Source organism: Perca fluviatilis, chromosome 1 (genome assembly GCF_010015445.1).
Source record: "Perca fluviatilis chromosome 1, GENO_Pfluv_1.0, whole genome shotgun sequence".
In the NCBI taxonomy this organism is placed as follows: Eukaryota; Metazoa; Chordata; class Actinopteri; order Perciformes; family Percidae; genus Perca; species Perca fluviatilis.
In genome coordinates, this window is record NC_053112.1 from 12,395,317 (window position 1) to 12,411,697 (window position 16,381).

A 16,381-nucleotide genomic window follows, 5' to 3' on the forward strand; every position below is an offset into this window, starting at 1 on the left:
TTATTTCAATTACAAAATATTCTGGCATGGGGAACATATCTAATAGTTCAGACAATGATTCAATCCTTCACTCAGGAAATCTGCATCTATTGCATTGAATGAGGTGTGAAAACCCCCCTGTGTCTCCTACACAGTCCTTCATTAACACAGGAGACAATACTCTAAGAGTTTGTTTGTTGGAAGAATAACTGAAACTTAGTCAAGGAACAGAAAAATGTATTTAAAGTTAAACAAGACTAAAACTAAGGTATTCCCAAGATTGTCCCTATAAGACAACACTAATCATGAACAAAAAAAAATGTAATCAAATTAAACCAATCATTTCCAATATTCAACGTTTTAGCAGGCATCTTTGCCCCCTTGCAACAGAGGGACTGAATGTTCAAAGCCGACATATTCATACATTTTTCGCTCATTCATGCATTCATTGAGGAACTCCATTCAAACTTTAAAACATTCCACATTTTTCATACAGGGTCGGGCCCTCGCCAACTCTTCAAAAGACATTCATACTGATTAATCCATTTCCACTTTTTCCAGCCATTCTCACTGCTTGAGCTCGCACGCTTTTTCACAAAATTCTAACCAGTCATCCAGTCAGTTTTTCAATCATACAGCATTTACACCGCAATCTCTTCAGAAATTTCATTTCTCTAGTTTACCGTATTTTCCATAGTCTGACCCTTAGCTTTTTAACAGTAGACGCTCTGTTGTAATGATTTACCAACCAGATGGAGTCGCTGTTCGTTATCAGGAAATGGAATTTCCAATGCAAAACTCAACACAAACGAACATCCACAACCAAACTGCGTCTGTAACCTCAACACGTCCACAAACCCCACCGCTGAGCTGCACGCTCTCAATTTAAACAAAACAATCTTATTTAAAATTTTTTACAAAACACACACAGCGCGCGCGAGTCGCTGCCGCAGACTCAAATCCCAACACCACAATTCTATTTCTAAAAATATTTAGAGTAGGCCTCTGTACAATTTCCTAAGTGTTTTCACACAATTCGACTATACCTATTTAATTGATTTTCCTATTTCCATACTATGGTCACGAGAAAAAACTGGGGGGTCCTCCACTGACGCCTTTTCTTCCGCCGCCCCGAAAGTAGCTTCTCCAGGGCCTACGTCCCCACAGCTGTTTAAGCTGGCTTTGAAAAAGTCTTAATCTTTCCTCAGTGCCTTACAGAGACTTACTCTGTTGCCGCCCTCGCGGTCTTTTATTTAAAATTTTTCAGAGTCCAACTCGGGCCGGCTGTTTACGGACTTGTACTTATTCTTTTCAAAGTCTAATACTCCGGCCGACTTCAGGGGCATTTTAATATTTTTTTCAGGGGCTCCACCGGCCGGCGATACGGACCTCTATAGACTATGCACACGGTACCAACACTTTCAAAGGCTTCACCTTCGGCCGACTTCTACGGGCTTATTGTGTGTGCATTAGCCTAATAATACCATGGATTTCGCAGGCCATTTAAGCTTCCCATCACCACATAAATCACACACCAATACAATTACTTTTAACTTATCGCTTTCAACGTAGGTTAGTTCTCAACTGGGCATTAGGCTACTTTTATCAATTACGTTTACAGATTTTAATAGACTTACGAGTTTATGCTGCTGATCTCTCCCACCTAAATCTTTCTAAATTAACTATTGCAGATTTTCGATAAAAACAGGTTCTGGCTCACCTTTCAATTCCGGGCCCTGTGTGAGAGATCAGCAGACACTAGCTCCTTCTATCAGTTTGCCTTTTTCCTTTTGTCCTCCAAAAAATCACGTCAGGGTCACCAATTGTTAAGAATATTTACAAAATGACGTGTTCTTAGATTTCTGAGGACGAAGGAGAGGCTAGGTTCGGATTGAAAGATTAAGCAAGATGGTTTAATAAAACAACATGAAAAACGATAGTCAAGGCACAAATAAACATGAAACATAAAACACTACCAGCATCAGACTGCAAACATGCTTCCCCTGTCGGGACACAAGTTAGCAGCCATGCGACATGACAAACAATACACTGTAAACAGCGGACCTCAACTTGCTTCCCTCGCGGGTCACAGATTGAAGTGCCGAGACCTTCCTCGGATCACGCATTTATTTCCCCGCACCTGGCTCGTTCCTCAAATGAAATCTTCCCCTATTGGTCAGATGTCTCTCAAAAGAAAAGGTGTAGGCTACGCTCCCAATCAGTGTCCTGAGTGACCTACACCCGGTCAAAGGATCTTACCTAGATGGTGTCAATTGTTTCCAAACTACAGCAATACTCGTTCTTTGTCTTAATCACGTCTGGCTCGACAGGGGATGGCTCTCAACGTTGTTTAAACAATAAGTCTTCCAGCGCTTTTACATTTATGCTAAATAACAGCAATGACCTAATTAATTCTTTAGAAGCTATGGGTTTTGGGTGAGGCAGTCAAATGCTGATTAGTGTGGTGTGATGCAATCGGTTGATTCAGTGCTTTCCTCCAGCTACAGTGTTCATTCAAATAAAAGTACATTTTTATCAGACATCACCAATGTTTTAACTTTTTTAAACCTAACACCATCCAGAAGCTTTTTTAATCCATCATGGAATTGCAGTGTCATTACAGTGTCTTTGTAACATAAATACATGATTTTGACTCCAAAAAACGACTTGCGCGTATGTTTTGTTTGCTTCGCAGGTAGCTAGCTGAGAGATTGCCATTTCCAGATACTGCTTCTGTGTCTTCATAGCCCTTCCAGAAGCTTAGAAAACGGGGACTTTTTGAAGACTCTCTTGTCTATGATTGAACAGCTATTTTCTGTGTTTGGTAACAAACAGCGATCTATTTATCGTAAGCCAGCAGCCATCTTTGATTTGGGCAAATTACCATAACTTTGACTGACAGCTTTGTTGACCACTCACATGAAGTAATGTGCCCAAAGAGTTTGCTCAGCGAATAGAGAGCCTTTAGGGGCGGGCCTTATATACTAGGGCTCTGTGTGTGTGTGTGTGTGTGTGTGTGTGTGTGTGTGTGTTGTGTGTGTGTGTGTGTGTGTGTGTGTATGTGTGTATTGGCAAAATACAGAGGCCTGGGTGAGACAGCAGAAAGAAGCCTCTAGGCTGAAATGATTTGGCTTACTGATGTCAAATAGTAGACAGAAAATACATTGAAGATGACACAACTAACTTTTTGGATAAAAGCGTATGGACTTTTATGGGAAAACACCTAAATAGTTTTATATTTTTGTTAGTTACAGAGTTTATTTCTGTTTCCCCTGATTGCCAACACCTAAAAGAACACTTTTCAAAAGCCAAAAGGAATAGTCATTATTGTTCTCTCTGTGATTTCAATACATTTCTGTGAGATTTCATTTCCGTTTAGTCTTTTCTTTTCTCTTTATAGTCATTTAACAATGTATACATTCATGTGATATCCCCGCAGCATGCATATGCTGATAGCCCAGTTTCTCCTGAAAGAAATTATGTATATAACTTGATTGTACATAACAGAGTTGAGGTTATACAAGCATTATTACACAAGGAGACCAGGCGAACAAAAGATGGAAAAAAGGGCTCTGAGTGTTTAAGGTTAAATATGCAAATTTCTGTAAAGCTCTTACACATCCAAAGTCCATATACACAGGTGTTTTCACTTATCTTCCCTGATCAGGCCTCTTTCAGCACTGTGTGCAGACTGTGATTGACATCTCCTTCACCTCTCCGTCTGTTTATGATTCATATGAAGTTAGTAACCTTTTGCGATCCCCATCCTAACTCCGCCCGACGTCAACCTGAGCAGAAGTCTAATCAGGCCTTTTTTTAACAGGCAGACATTTTGATTTGTCACAGCACAGGTGTTACTAATAACGTCAGCGACATGACAGTGTGATGCTACGTTTACACGTGGCCGGCAAGTTTCATAAACGGACATTTCAACCTCTCCGTTTTCAAAAATAACATTGTGCACAGCTGTCAGTTTTCAGAAAAGTGTTTGTTTACACGTACCCGTGTACATATGCCGTCAATGCAGTCAAGAGCATGCCAAACCTGTAGGTGGCAGTGTAACAAGAAGCTCAAGCACACGTTAGCCAATCAGAATCCCAAAAATAGCAACAACAGCAACGAATCACTTCCTTTTTCTCTCTCTCGGCTGCCTAAACCTCCGTTTGTCTCAGTTTACATGCAAACGTGCAAACTAAGATTTCAAAAATCTCCACTCTGGCCGGAGTTTTTAGAAAGACTCGGTTTCAGAGGCGAATTCTCTGTTTGCGTCTAAAAGAAGGGTACAAACGATAAAAATAACCATGTACGTGTAAACAGGGTCTGACAGTGAGCCAACATGTACAATACTAGCACCCTGAAACTGCAGCAGCTGAATGGAATTCAGCCATCATTAGTTTAATTATTTGCACCTGTGCTTTTCTACTACTGTAAATTGTCAAAATGTCATCTGAGACAATCCGTGTCTGTTTTAGCGATCCTCTGACATTACATTCAAACCTAGAAAGCTTGAATTAAAATGGGTGAGGGTTAAAAAATGGTGAAATACATCTTTAAAATAGTCTCGCATTGGCAGACCTATCTCCAGTGCCGGAGTAAACCCGTTGTCACTCCCAGCTCGTGAAATACAGACTGGGCAGTGGCTCCCAGCGTCAGATACCGACGCAAAAAGCACGCTACAGTATATGTATGTAACGCTCCGGGCAGAGCAGCAGTGCGACCGTGGCGCCGTAAGATGACGTAGTATTAAGAGCGCTAAGGGTAGCGAGTAGTATGAAAGACCGAAATGCAGCGTAAGGAGGTTGGTTGGGGTGGTGGATGGGTCAAACAACACAGGACTTTCAGCCAGGAGACCGGCGTTTGTGTCCCGTTCTTGTCTCGAGTGTCACAGAACAAGCATTCTCATGAACAGGTCAGTATGATATTGTACGAAAATGTATGCATACCAAAACGTATGACATCCTACGAAATTAGAAGACCGCCGGCTGGTCACGTGACGCAGGATGGTCACGTGACGCCGGCTGGCTATGAGCTCCATGAGGACGAGCGGCAGTTGCTAGTTGTTTAAGCCGCTACAGAGCTTTGTGACGCCGGCTACAGACCTCCGTTGTATTAGCGGTAATTGGTGGTTCAGTTACCCGAAAATAGGTGACTTTGAGTCAGGTACAAAGCACCGCGAGCTGCCGGTCATTGCGGTGGACATTACAGTTAAATTTCGTCCACAAAATATGACCGTTTTGCCGCTACAAAAATTAAGATTAGGAAAAAGCTTGTGGTTTGGAATAAAAAACACTCCTAAGGAACAAGCATTTCCTAGGTGAAAGACTAGTTTTCCCCGGTTAGCAAACTCCGCTCTCTGGCTTGAAAGTCCTGTATGTTAACGCCCACCCATCCACCTCGACCTCCTCCCTATGCAGCCAGCCGCGTACTTATACAGCAGCCGTCAATGTAGTGAATACAGCAAAAAAAAAACGTGGAATTCTTACAAATTACAGTGCTTAACTTTTCGTAGCTTTTTGAACAAATGGTTCATGAGAACAGGCTGCACAGAAACGTACAATTTATAACCCCACCCATGAGCTTTTCCTAAACTTAACTGTTCTGTTCTTGTACTGCGTGTCACAGAAAAGTACATTTCATAACCCCACCCACGATCTGTCCCGTTCTTTTGCTGCACGTCAGTCAGTACATCCCGACCCAGAGCGTCAAAAGTGATGTCAAGAGACGCGACTCTAAAAATAACTTTCAGCGTGAGTAACAAACGCCTAATGACCAAGTGTCCGTATTTTACGCAATGGGAGAGTGAGAATATGTTGACGCCAGCAACATTTACTCTCCCATCGCTGGCAACTATGTCTTTCTATTCTGGGATAGGGGAAATAAAGCTCTGGCTTGTTTCTATTTCTTTAAACCAATCACAACCACCATGATAGCGAAAATTGGGAGAAGGGCTTTATCCCAGCAATGTACATCAAGTGAGCCAGACAAAAAAAATGCTGATGCATGACTGTCAACCCTAACACACTTTGTTTAGTATTTCTGCTGACGTCAGTGTTGTGTCGTCGATCAGAACAGTTAATTATAAAATACAGGAGTCGTCGGCCATAAATCTTGAGGGAGTGTAATGAATTTTGTTGTACGCTAAAACAAAAAGATGAGCGAAGAGTTCTTCCGTAGGCTTTTCAGTGTGGACAGCAAACTAGAAACGTGAAATATGAATCATAGTACAGAGACAGCTAGCTGAGACTGATGTTATGCTGATTATGAGTTAACCTCTTACATCACAAAACTGGTCTCGTATTCACAAAATCACATCACAGACATGAGCTGCTAATTGACTCATCTGATGACAAGAGAGAGTAGTAAGACTGTACAGCGCTCAGATAAGTAGAAGTAGAAGTAAAGTCATTGGCTATTTTAGACCCTTTTATTTATTTTCTGTTTCTTTTTTCCAAATCAATTTTAGTGCTTCAAGTTAGAGTTAGGGAACGTGTCTGTTAGTGACAGAGGACAAACAATTACAGGTTCAAAGAGCTTGAAACAGGTTTAATATCCTGTGTCGCTGTTGCAGATCACGGAGCGGGTTAACAGAAACGTAGTTTTGGCCAATCGGAGGTGGTTGTGCCAGACTCGCACCTTTGGCTGAGTCTCTATCTGATCTGTCAGAGGGGGACCAGGAGTGCAGTTGTGAAGTTTAACGTTGGTAGTCCCCAGAGAAGAAGTTGGTCATTTAATGGATTAGAACCCAAATTGAAATGTAAGCAACTAAAATTGCTGAATATTAGAACATTTTGTCAAATTGGTCGTTATTACTGTGACTTATAAAGTGTCAGGTTTAGTTCCATCATAGTGTTAATAGTGTCAAAAAACGTTAGCTAACGTTGTTGGTCAGTAGCTAGCTCAGAGATTATCGGCTAATGAAATTACTGATTTAGCAGGGGGGGGTTAACACTTTTGCAAGGCACTGTATCCGTGTCACATTCTCATCAGGGGCTGAGCCCCCCTAAAGGTCTGATCCTAGAATTGCCCCTGAGTGAAGTACTCATGTTTGAGGCTTTTTGAGACTCCTCTTCTGAAATCTTTCATGTGTTATGGTTTCTGGCCATCTGTTAATGTCAATATCAGTGAATCTCAGATGATGACGTAATGCTCTGTTCAGGCTGCACAGGTTTCATCCCTGTGCGAGACAATAAAGCGTGTTCTTAATTTGAATGGTGGAGAGTATAAAGAAAGAGAGAGAGAGAGAGAGAGGAGGAGAGGAGGGCTGAGCTGCCAGCTCAGTTCAAATGGGAATCTGGTCCTCGGGGTACATGCACATGTATGCATTTGAGAGACAGATAGAAGAGAGAGAGAGAGAGAGAGAGAGAGAGAGAGAGAGAGAGAGAGAGAGAGAGAGAGAGAGAGAGAGAAAGAGGGAAGGGAAAATGCAATTCCAATTTACATGTGCTTGTGCTGCAGCGTGGGAGGCATGTGTTGGAGGGAGTGAGGGAGAGTGGGAGAGAGAGAGATGATTGAGGAAAGAGAGTGGAGATGATGGAGATTCTGCCCAGCAGTGAATCTGTGAATTGATGTCTTTGACATAATCTGGGATCTTCATTGTGGTGACGCCAGTAAATTACAACTGAAAACCCAAATGATGGAGTATTATTATTAAAGTTGAGGGAGTGATGATACAAGAGCATTTGTACTATACCTTCTACTTTGCACATCTCCTAGCAACACCAACGGACACCATTTTAAATGTTTTTTTTTATAATACTGTGGCTATATGTACAGTATGTTAGATCATGCTTGAGAAAATAACTGAAGTCATGTTAACAGCAGTTACCATTTAACCTGGTTTAAAGAACTGAACCTACAGAGATACATCTCACAAAAAGTCAATACTCTTCCAAAATAGTGTACACAGGATCTTTAGTCATGACAGAGTAAATGCACTGCACAGCACACTATAATAACACAAATGTCATCAATGAAGAAATACATTTCCCCTCCTCGTGTATGCCAAAATTGGTTACATGTGTTGTGAACTGTGAAGTGTATTTCGTAAAAGTATGGTAAACTTCTGAACTGTGACTCTGCACTGAAACCTGGATGAATTGGATTATTAATGTTGCACACCACTGTGTTTCTGTTTACGAGCTGTTTTTGGCCAGTATTTCTGTTATGATTTCTCATGCTCATATTTGTGCTGTCATTGACCCAGTTTCAGTTGTAGAAATGTTCAGCAGGGCAAAAATGTTGAATCTTATCTTTGATTGTCAGCAGCAAAAACACACCTTGTCTAATAAGTTGTGATGTCTGAACCCATAATCAGCAATCAACAACTGCAATGTGTGTCTCTACTTTAACAGAGCTACAGAGGGTACTATTAGCTCTACGAATGTGTATGTTTTTACCTTTATATTTATATGTATACTAACATATATTATATCTTACATAAAGTAAAGCTTCAGTCACAGTTGATATTGCTCAGCCCTATAATCACACCATCAGGTGAAGCATTTGAAATCCGTTCTGCAGACCTTCACTCAGACACCATCACCAAGTCTGAGACTAAAGTCCCTACACACAATTTTGGACTATCTGCAACAAAAGTTGACACGTGGAAAAATCTTTGTTTCCCAGTCCAAAACAGTGGCCCTGCGGCACAATTCTGACCAAATTAAGGACCAAATTCTTACGATGTGACTGCTGTTACGACTCAGATCTGCAAGCCAACCGATCAGAGCATGACATGAAATCACAGAACTTTTGCAAACACCATTTTTGAAAAGATGTACACACAAAAAAACAAAATGATATACACTAAAAGGGGGGGGAAAAAAAGTTTTTTCTCCTTCTCTTCTGCGATTTTTCCGCATAAAAGTGTCCACTGTATTAGTCAAAGCGTGCTGATTGTTAGAGTGGCGCAGATGGATGACGCGACTGATGACGCGCCACTGCTTTCATGTACTATTTTCTATTTACATTGTAGCACTACGACAGATTTTATTGGACCCAGATTTTATTGGACCCATCTCACACAGTGTGACATGCAATAAACTTAAACAATCAATGTTGTAGTCTAAAGGCGCCCCAACAAGACAAGCCTCCTGACTCTTTGAATGGGAAGTTATCTCGGGTTGGTCCTGCTCCTGCACGGTGTTTGGTGTTTTAAGCCCCTAATGTTGTCTTCCAGGCAGCGCTGCCTGGAAGACACTAGGATTAGGCAATGGTTAGGGTTAGGGTTAAGGTTAGGGTTAGGTGCCTTGAAGTCAACGGTCGTAGCGCTGCCTTGAAATCGACTTTGGGGGCTTAAAACCCCATCGAGCCTCCTGGACCTTCCACTGCCTTCTCTATTTGTCTGACTAATAACAGACACATGTCATTGCCATGATAGGAACTGCAGTTGTTTTAACAGTCATGTCATGCATGCAGTAAGGAACTGACTGTTATTAATATATGGCATTATCTCAATTATCTTTAACTGAACAACCAATGATGTAATGTTTTTAATACTGATGAGTCAGTCTTTTAGGAACCCTGAGGCCTTATTTATGTCCACTGGGGGGCCAACTACAACACCTGAGAGACCTCTACTCATCAACACTTACTGTAGTACTTTATTTCTATACTTGTATAAAAGCCCCTTGAGTACACACGGCATGATTCAAGTCTATTTCGCTTCGTAGCATTCCTCACATTTGCACAACAAACAGTTATAGGGACAAGAGGAATGTGAGGCTATTTCCTCCTGAAACATGCTGTGCTGTTGCTCATCACTCAGGAACGGTACCGAATTGCGACACAGCTCCACACAGTTCAAGCCGAAATTATAAAATGATGAAAGCTTTTTTGCAGCACGCTGAAAGGTTTCCGAGCCGCTTCTTGGTGAAATATCTTTAATGTATCTATCAAAGTCTACCTGATGAAAAACACTTTGTTCGCCTGAGTGTTTGCTATGGTGTATTAAAGATATGTAAATATGAAACAGGCTTGTGGTACAGTCCTGTCATCATTTTCTTTTTACTTTCATGTGTCGAGCTTTGGTTACGAAATTGTTCATTTTCTCTGTGGTCATGAAAATATATAAATATAATATCTGAAAACCTAGCCGCTGGTGCTCTCAGTGTGATGAGTGAGAAACACAGCCAGTGAGGCTCTTGACAATAGGGCTGATGCTACAGTATGTGAGCATGTGTGTGTGTGTGTGTGTGTGTGTGTGTGTGTGTGTGTGTGTGTGTGTGTGTGTGTGTGTGTGTGTGTGTGTGTAACCAATGCCCATTTGAAAGCTGGGCGCTAGTCTTTCGTCCTTCAATCGCCAATTAACAAGGGCCCATTTAATTGCAGTGGTTTGGGAGGGCATACAATTACCACTGGAGCTGAACCAAGCATACACACACACACACACACACTTACACACACAATTCTTCTTAATGAGCGGCACTATCAGCTCTCCTTTCTTCCCCTCTTTCATTTGCATTTTGCTCACTCTCTCTCTGCCTCCTCCTCACCCTCCCACCTGCTCTGTCGAGGCGTTTAGATTAAACTCTTCTTGCCTTCTTCTTCTTCTTCTTCCTCTTCTTCTTCTTCTTCTTCTTCTTCTTCTTCTTCTTCTTCTTCCTCTTCTTCTTCTTCCTCTTCTGTCTGTCACTTTCTTTCCTGTGATGTGTTTCCTTCAAAGCTGGTGACAGATCTCTCTTCCTCTCCTTGTTTCCTTTGTCTCACATGCTGCATCAAACCTTCTCCTCTTTCCTACTTTCCATTGCTTTCTCACCTTTCTTTATTTAGTTCCTTGCCACCTTTTCTTCATCTTTTCTTCCCCCACCTCACCCTTTTTTCTGATTACCTTCCCCCTGTCCTGCGGTTTTGTTTTCTTTCATATGTCATTATGTTACAGTATTTTTACTGCAGTGAAAGAAATGTGTGGATGGACATTTAAAACAGGCAATGATTTGTAGGAAGCACACACAAAAACATACATTTTGTTTTAAACTGTTCAATTTCTCCTGTCATATCAATTGTTTAAGTGCTTTGACTTGTGACTATATTCATACCTGTCTCCCCTTTCTTCTCTTTCTTTCTCTCATTCTCACACAGGTTCTTTTAAAGGCATGTGTAAGCAGATAGATCACTTCCCAGAGGATGCTGATTATGAGGCAGATGCTTCTGAGTACTTCCTACGTGAGTTCTTCCTTAATTCCATCCATCCATATTTCCAGAGTTTATTGTATGTTTTTATCCATTTTGTATTAGGGTCAATTTTATTTCTACTACCTTAGTTATTTATTTTCTTCATTTATTATATTATCTGTAAGGGACAAGTACCGTACAGAGAAACATTGACAGTTGCAGAAGCAGTGTTCAATGTCCTGTACACATGTACATAGCTGAAGCTAATTTCCAACACCCAGTCCCTTGATGGGCATTGTTCTGGAAATACCCATTTTCAATGACCATGTAACATGTACAGGTTTCTTTCAAGTTAAAATGGTTGAAGTTTCATTTCATCGTATCGCTGAGATACAAGGATATGTCAGTACCAACTCTGACACCAGAAAACTTAAACAGATGTTCTAAGCTTGATGTTAGAGGGAAAGAGAGAGTAGATGGGCGTAGGGGAAAGCAGCCTTGGACAATGAGGAGAAAAAGAAGATGGAGAAAAAGAATCGGGAGAAGGATTGGGAGAAGTTAGAGGTGGAAGAGATAGGACGGAGAGAGTGTCAAAAAGCTGAAGATGAGAAACTGGAGGGAGTAGCGTAAAGGTGGAGAGACTCAGAAGAGGAGGAGAGGTAAAAGGTAGAAGTAAATGTTTTTTCCACCTCCAAGATGAATCTTTCGTCCATGGTGTTGTAGAGGATACATACATACATATATTGGTGTGTGTGTGTGTGTGTGTGGGGGGGGGGGGCTCCTGAATGCAGCGCAGATGCACCAGGTGAAAAATAGGGCTTAGAGAACAACTTCCAGAGGGGGGAAAGAGGACAGGAGAACGAGGTGGCATGAGATGGCAAAAGCCAAGGAGAAGGGAAGGTTGAGGAGGTGAAGGACAAGGAGTAGGGTACCAGTGCAGTGCTGTTGCTCTCCCAGCGGCTTGCCAATTAGGACACTTTCTTCTATAAATACTCCAGGCTCCGCTATGTGGGTCACACCTCTCCCTCTCCTCCTTCCTTCCATCTATCCATCCTTTGCCTCCTCCCTCTTGCTTTCCATCCATCTGTCTGTCCATCTCCGCAGAGGCCCACGTGCCTGTCTGACAGCTGGTGGATGGAGGCCATGGGGTGGAGCAAGGGGGATGATGGGGAACAGGACAGGGAGGGAACCGAAAGTTGGTGTCAGAACCAACGTAAAATGTATAGACACTCTCTGAAAGTTTTGAGCAAGTTTGGTTTGAAAAATGCATCAGAGGTTCTAAATCATGAGTGTGCCATCAGGGATGAGACATCGATCAGTTGGTGCTCTGGTATCCTTTACACCCTTGAGGCCACTGAAACAGCAGTCGCCAGTTTTGGAGTGGAAGAAAGAAGCTGGTTGCTATTCATTTTATACTACTGTATTTTATCCAGATGAACCACTGATCCTGCATTCCTTCCTTTCCCACTGTGCGTCGTCATGGCAACCATTTGAAATATCTGTGCACTTGTTGTGTGTTTGTATATGTGTGAGGTACACTTAAGCTTGGGACAAACCTAGACCAGCTGAAAAATACAAAGGCTGGACTAACCACACATAAAGATTATTCCCACGTCTTTTACAGTCAGGGAGGAGCACAAACCTCACGACGTGCTGTTTATATGCAATGCAATTTGCAGTGAAAAAAAAGCAGGAACAAGGGGCAGAGTTTGGGTGAGAACATAGATGGAGAAGCATGGGGGGTTGGTGGATGGCTACGTACACTATGCATTTGGTCTAATTCAACATTGTTGTGTCAGGCGAGTTATTGTATGTGACTGTGGCCATTGCCACAATGTGTCCTTCTATTGTCATGCTGTTTGTTTCCGGAGCTCCACTTCTATGGATAGCAGAATTACATAATGATTGTAAATGTGCTAACACATTGACTCTTGCACTCTTTGCTTTTGGTTCTCTGTAATCTTCAGTGATATGGTAATGAAACCTAATTCTACTGTTGCACTCACTGTAAGTCACTCTGACTATCAGTCAGCTTAATTACTTAAATGACAATTTAAAGTGTAGAGGATGACAGAGTCTCTGAAAAAATGGAAATGATGCAATATTTGTTTATCAGGGCAGGATTTTCTCTATCACTCACTCATATACATTCCCCACCTGGAAGGTTCCCAGTACAATCTCAGTCTCTTACAAGTGGCCACTGAGCAGCCCTACAGGACTGGTTGGTTGCCTTGTTGTACAGCTGAGAGACAGGAGAACACTGCGCTTCACTAACCCCCCACAAGTCTTAAATTATGTTTCGTCAATTCCCAGGCTCTGCCACCTTGAATTTCAATGATATTGTTTTTACTGTCAGAAGCCTGAGATAATGATATGAAAAAGATTGCCAAGGAAGCTCAGGGAACTGTAGCACTCACTGTTTGTTGACTAGTGGGCTCCTGATATCCTCAGTGCAATGAAAGCTGTCCTCAAACAGCAGAGTTATTACAGAGAATTGCAAATATATAGGACGATTGTGCTAGCAGCTCATACAATTCTTCTCGTGGCTGCATGTAGTTATTATCGCGGGAGCAAATGAGTAAGTGAGGTGACAAAGTATAAGACCGCAAAATTCCACATATGGAAGTAGGTTGGGGTGTTGAATGGCTCAAAATAACACAGGGTTTTCACTCAGGAGACAAGGCTTCAAGTCCTGTGTGAAACCAAAAGTCAACTGTGATTTTTTTAAATTAACTGAGTTTTCTGGACCTTTGTCTGTGATGCAATACATTCAAGTTATGTCCTCATTTTAGTAGGTTTAGTATTTTTTCTGCCTAAACCTAACTAGTTCCATTTCACAACGTTAACTGCGTGTTTAAAAGTGTGACTGTTACCTTAAGTAGAACTGTCACGTGTTATGGTCACATGTTCAAAATGGCCACGGTGCAGCCTTATCACAGCATTAAATACAACGCTCAAATATGTCATTTTGGGAGTCATTGGAAATCAACCTTTTCTGTTGTTTAGGTATGAGGGAGTGTTGAATGTTATGGCAGGCCTTTGACAGCACCCATTTGACATAAACCCTCATACCTTATCTACAAAATAGGTTGCTTATCAGTGCCTTCCAAAACAAACCGTATGACTGAATTGAACTCATGCTACTATTATGTGATTTGTAACTTGACAGCTAAATCTACTTGGTTAAGGAAACATAGTCTACAGGATTAAAAGAATCAACATCAATTTTTGGTAGAAGACAGGTAAAGTTAGGGGATGTCAGCAGTCAATCCGTTCAACACAAAATTAAATATCATCCCTCTTTCTTCGAGACTTCGAGGGACTTTGAGACCTGTAAATGTATCCTAGATGCTGCTTCAGTTGTCTTCAACTAAAACACACTACACTGGATAAAGCAGGCAACACTGGACAAGACCTGGTGCCACATCAATGACTGGGATGTGTCTACAAAACATTGCAGTGCAGCAGTGTTTATCTTATTATTGTGCATTCACCCTTTTAACTGCTTTAGAATCCAACGTGATAGTGTAAAAAGGTGCAGCAGCTTTTCAATTTTAGTGGAAAAATCCACATCCTTGAATGACCCAATCACATTTTTGGAAGACATAGACAGACATGGTACAATTCATTAACACTCTGACACCATTTAGCACAGCTTAACCAACTTAAACAGTAGTAGACCAGTAGATGTCATTCTTTTTGGATTACTTACACGCTCTCTCTCTCCTTCATTCTCTTTCTCTCTCTCTCTCTCTCTCTTTGCCCAAGGGTCCTTTCGATCTCGTCTCTCGCTTTCTGAGCCCTCTCACCCCGCCACCCCCACCCTCCTCTCTCTGGGTGAATTTGTACATGTGGTTATGTAAGGCCTTCCTCCTGTAGCAGTACTATCAGCCGCAGCCACCACCCCAATCCTTCACTACAGCATAATATAGAGGACAAGGCTTACACTTACCATGTTGGTGTACCCATCTGAACCAGATAGCAGAATCGTCTGAAATCTGAATTTATGAATAATTACCATTCTATATGTGTCAACATATCTAATATCCAAGTTCATCCAAGCGTGTTATCAACTCTGATCACACATCAAAATCACAGTGGGAGAAAACATTTTTGGAAATCAGCAGCCTATGTAAATGTATGTTATTAAATTGCTTTTATTTATTTTTTGATTCACAGATACAAAATTAGTTTTAGTTTTATTCATTCTATCAATCTATCACCTAGTTGGCTACAGAATGTTTTTGTGGGTGCAGTATAAGTAGGAATTCTACAAATGAGTCTTCGAACCATATAAACAGTTAAACAATTTTTTTATTTTATTTTTATGAATTTAGATTAATTCTTAATGCATTAGTATCATATCTTATCATGCTTCTGCCGGTGTTCATGCTTTCTCTCTTTTGGGTTCTTTTTAAGTCAACCACATTTTGGATCGGGTCTAATTTTCCTCGGGTCCCCTTCTGATCAGGTCTCTCTTTTTAGAAAATGGATGTATGCATGTGGGCTTCAGCTAGGTTTTCTACGACTCCATTTTGGACAGGCTCCAAAATGAAGTAGTAAAAAAAGACATTTATTTAAAGATTATCTAGCACAATTATCAGTCTTCTATTGCTGGCCAATGGGAGCATTTGGGAGTAGAAAGTTTTATTTTGCAAGACTTTGTACAAAAATATGCATGAGAAAAAAATTACAAACTTCAGGTGCATGATTACATGGTACATTAATAAAAACATATTTAATACCTAATTAGAATAGGCATCTTACAGCAACAGGTGATGGGTAGTCGGTCCGACGAAAGGTTGCTTCTCCTCTCTATTAATATTGTTTCTTATCATGATCACAGACTGACCACGTAAGCGTTGAATGTTAAGATAGTACAATTTTACAAAATCACAAATCGTGTTTTATGACACAGTAAGGGAAAGATCAACCTCTTGGTTAATATTTTAAAAGCCAACATTGACTGTTAAGGTGTGTTAGCTAACTAACTAAATTTACAAGCTCTTGTGAAAACAAAGATGATAGGAGGACATAACATTCACCTCAGCCTGCTGAGACTCTGTGATGTCCTACATAAGCCAGTTTTTGATGTATAGTCTAATGTCCAACATATCTCTTGCACTGTCTGCTATTATTGCACATGAACTCCTGTTGTCCTTGAGACCTGGACTGGTATTTGTTTTATCGTAGAGTTACTGTCGGTAATAGGGAGTCTGTCTCTTGGTGTCACCAAGATGTATGTATATTCACAGTATTCACAAACAGAAGAATTCAGATTACAATTGAT

At 41.1% G+C, this 16,381-nt stretch overlaps 1 protein-coding gene across 1 annotated transcript in view; it reads left to right on the forward strand.

Annotated features, from left to right (window-relative positions):
- Positions 1–16,381, forward strand: part of LOC120567022 (voltage-dependent calcium channel gamma-2 subunit-like) — a 76,440-nt gene that overhangs the window by 45,407 nt on the left and 14,652 nt on the right. The window contains exon 2 of the mRNA XM_039813802.1: positions 11,059–11,142. Within this exon, the coding sequence (XP_039669736.1) occupies positions 11,059–11,142 (84 nt within the window). The remainder of the gene's footprint in view (positions 1–11,058; positions 11,143–16,381) is intronic.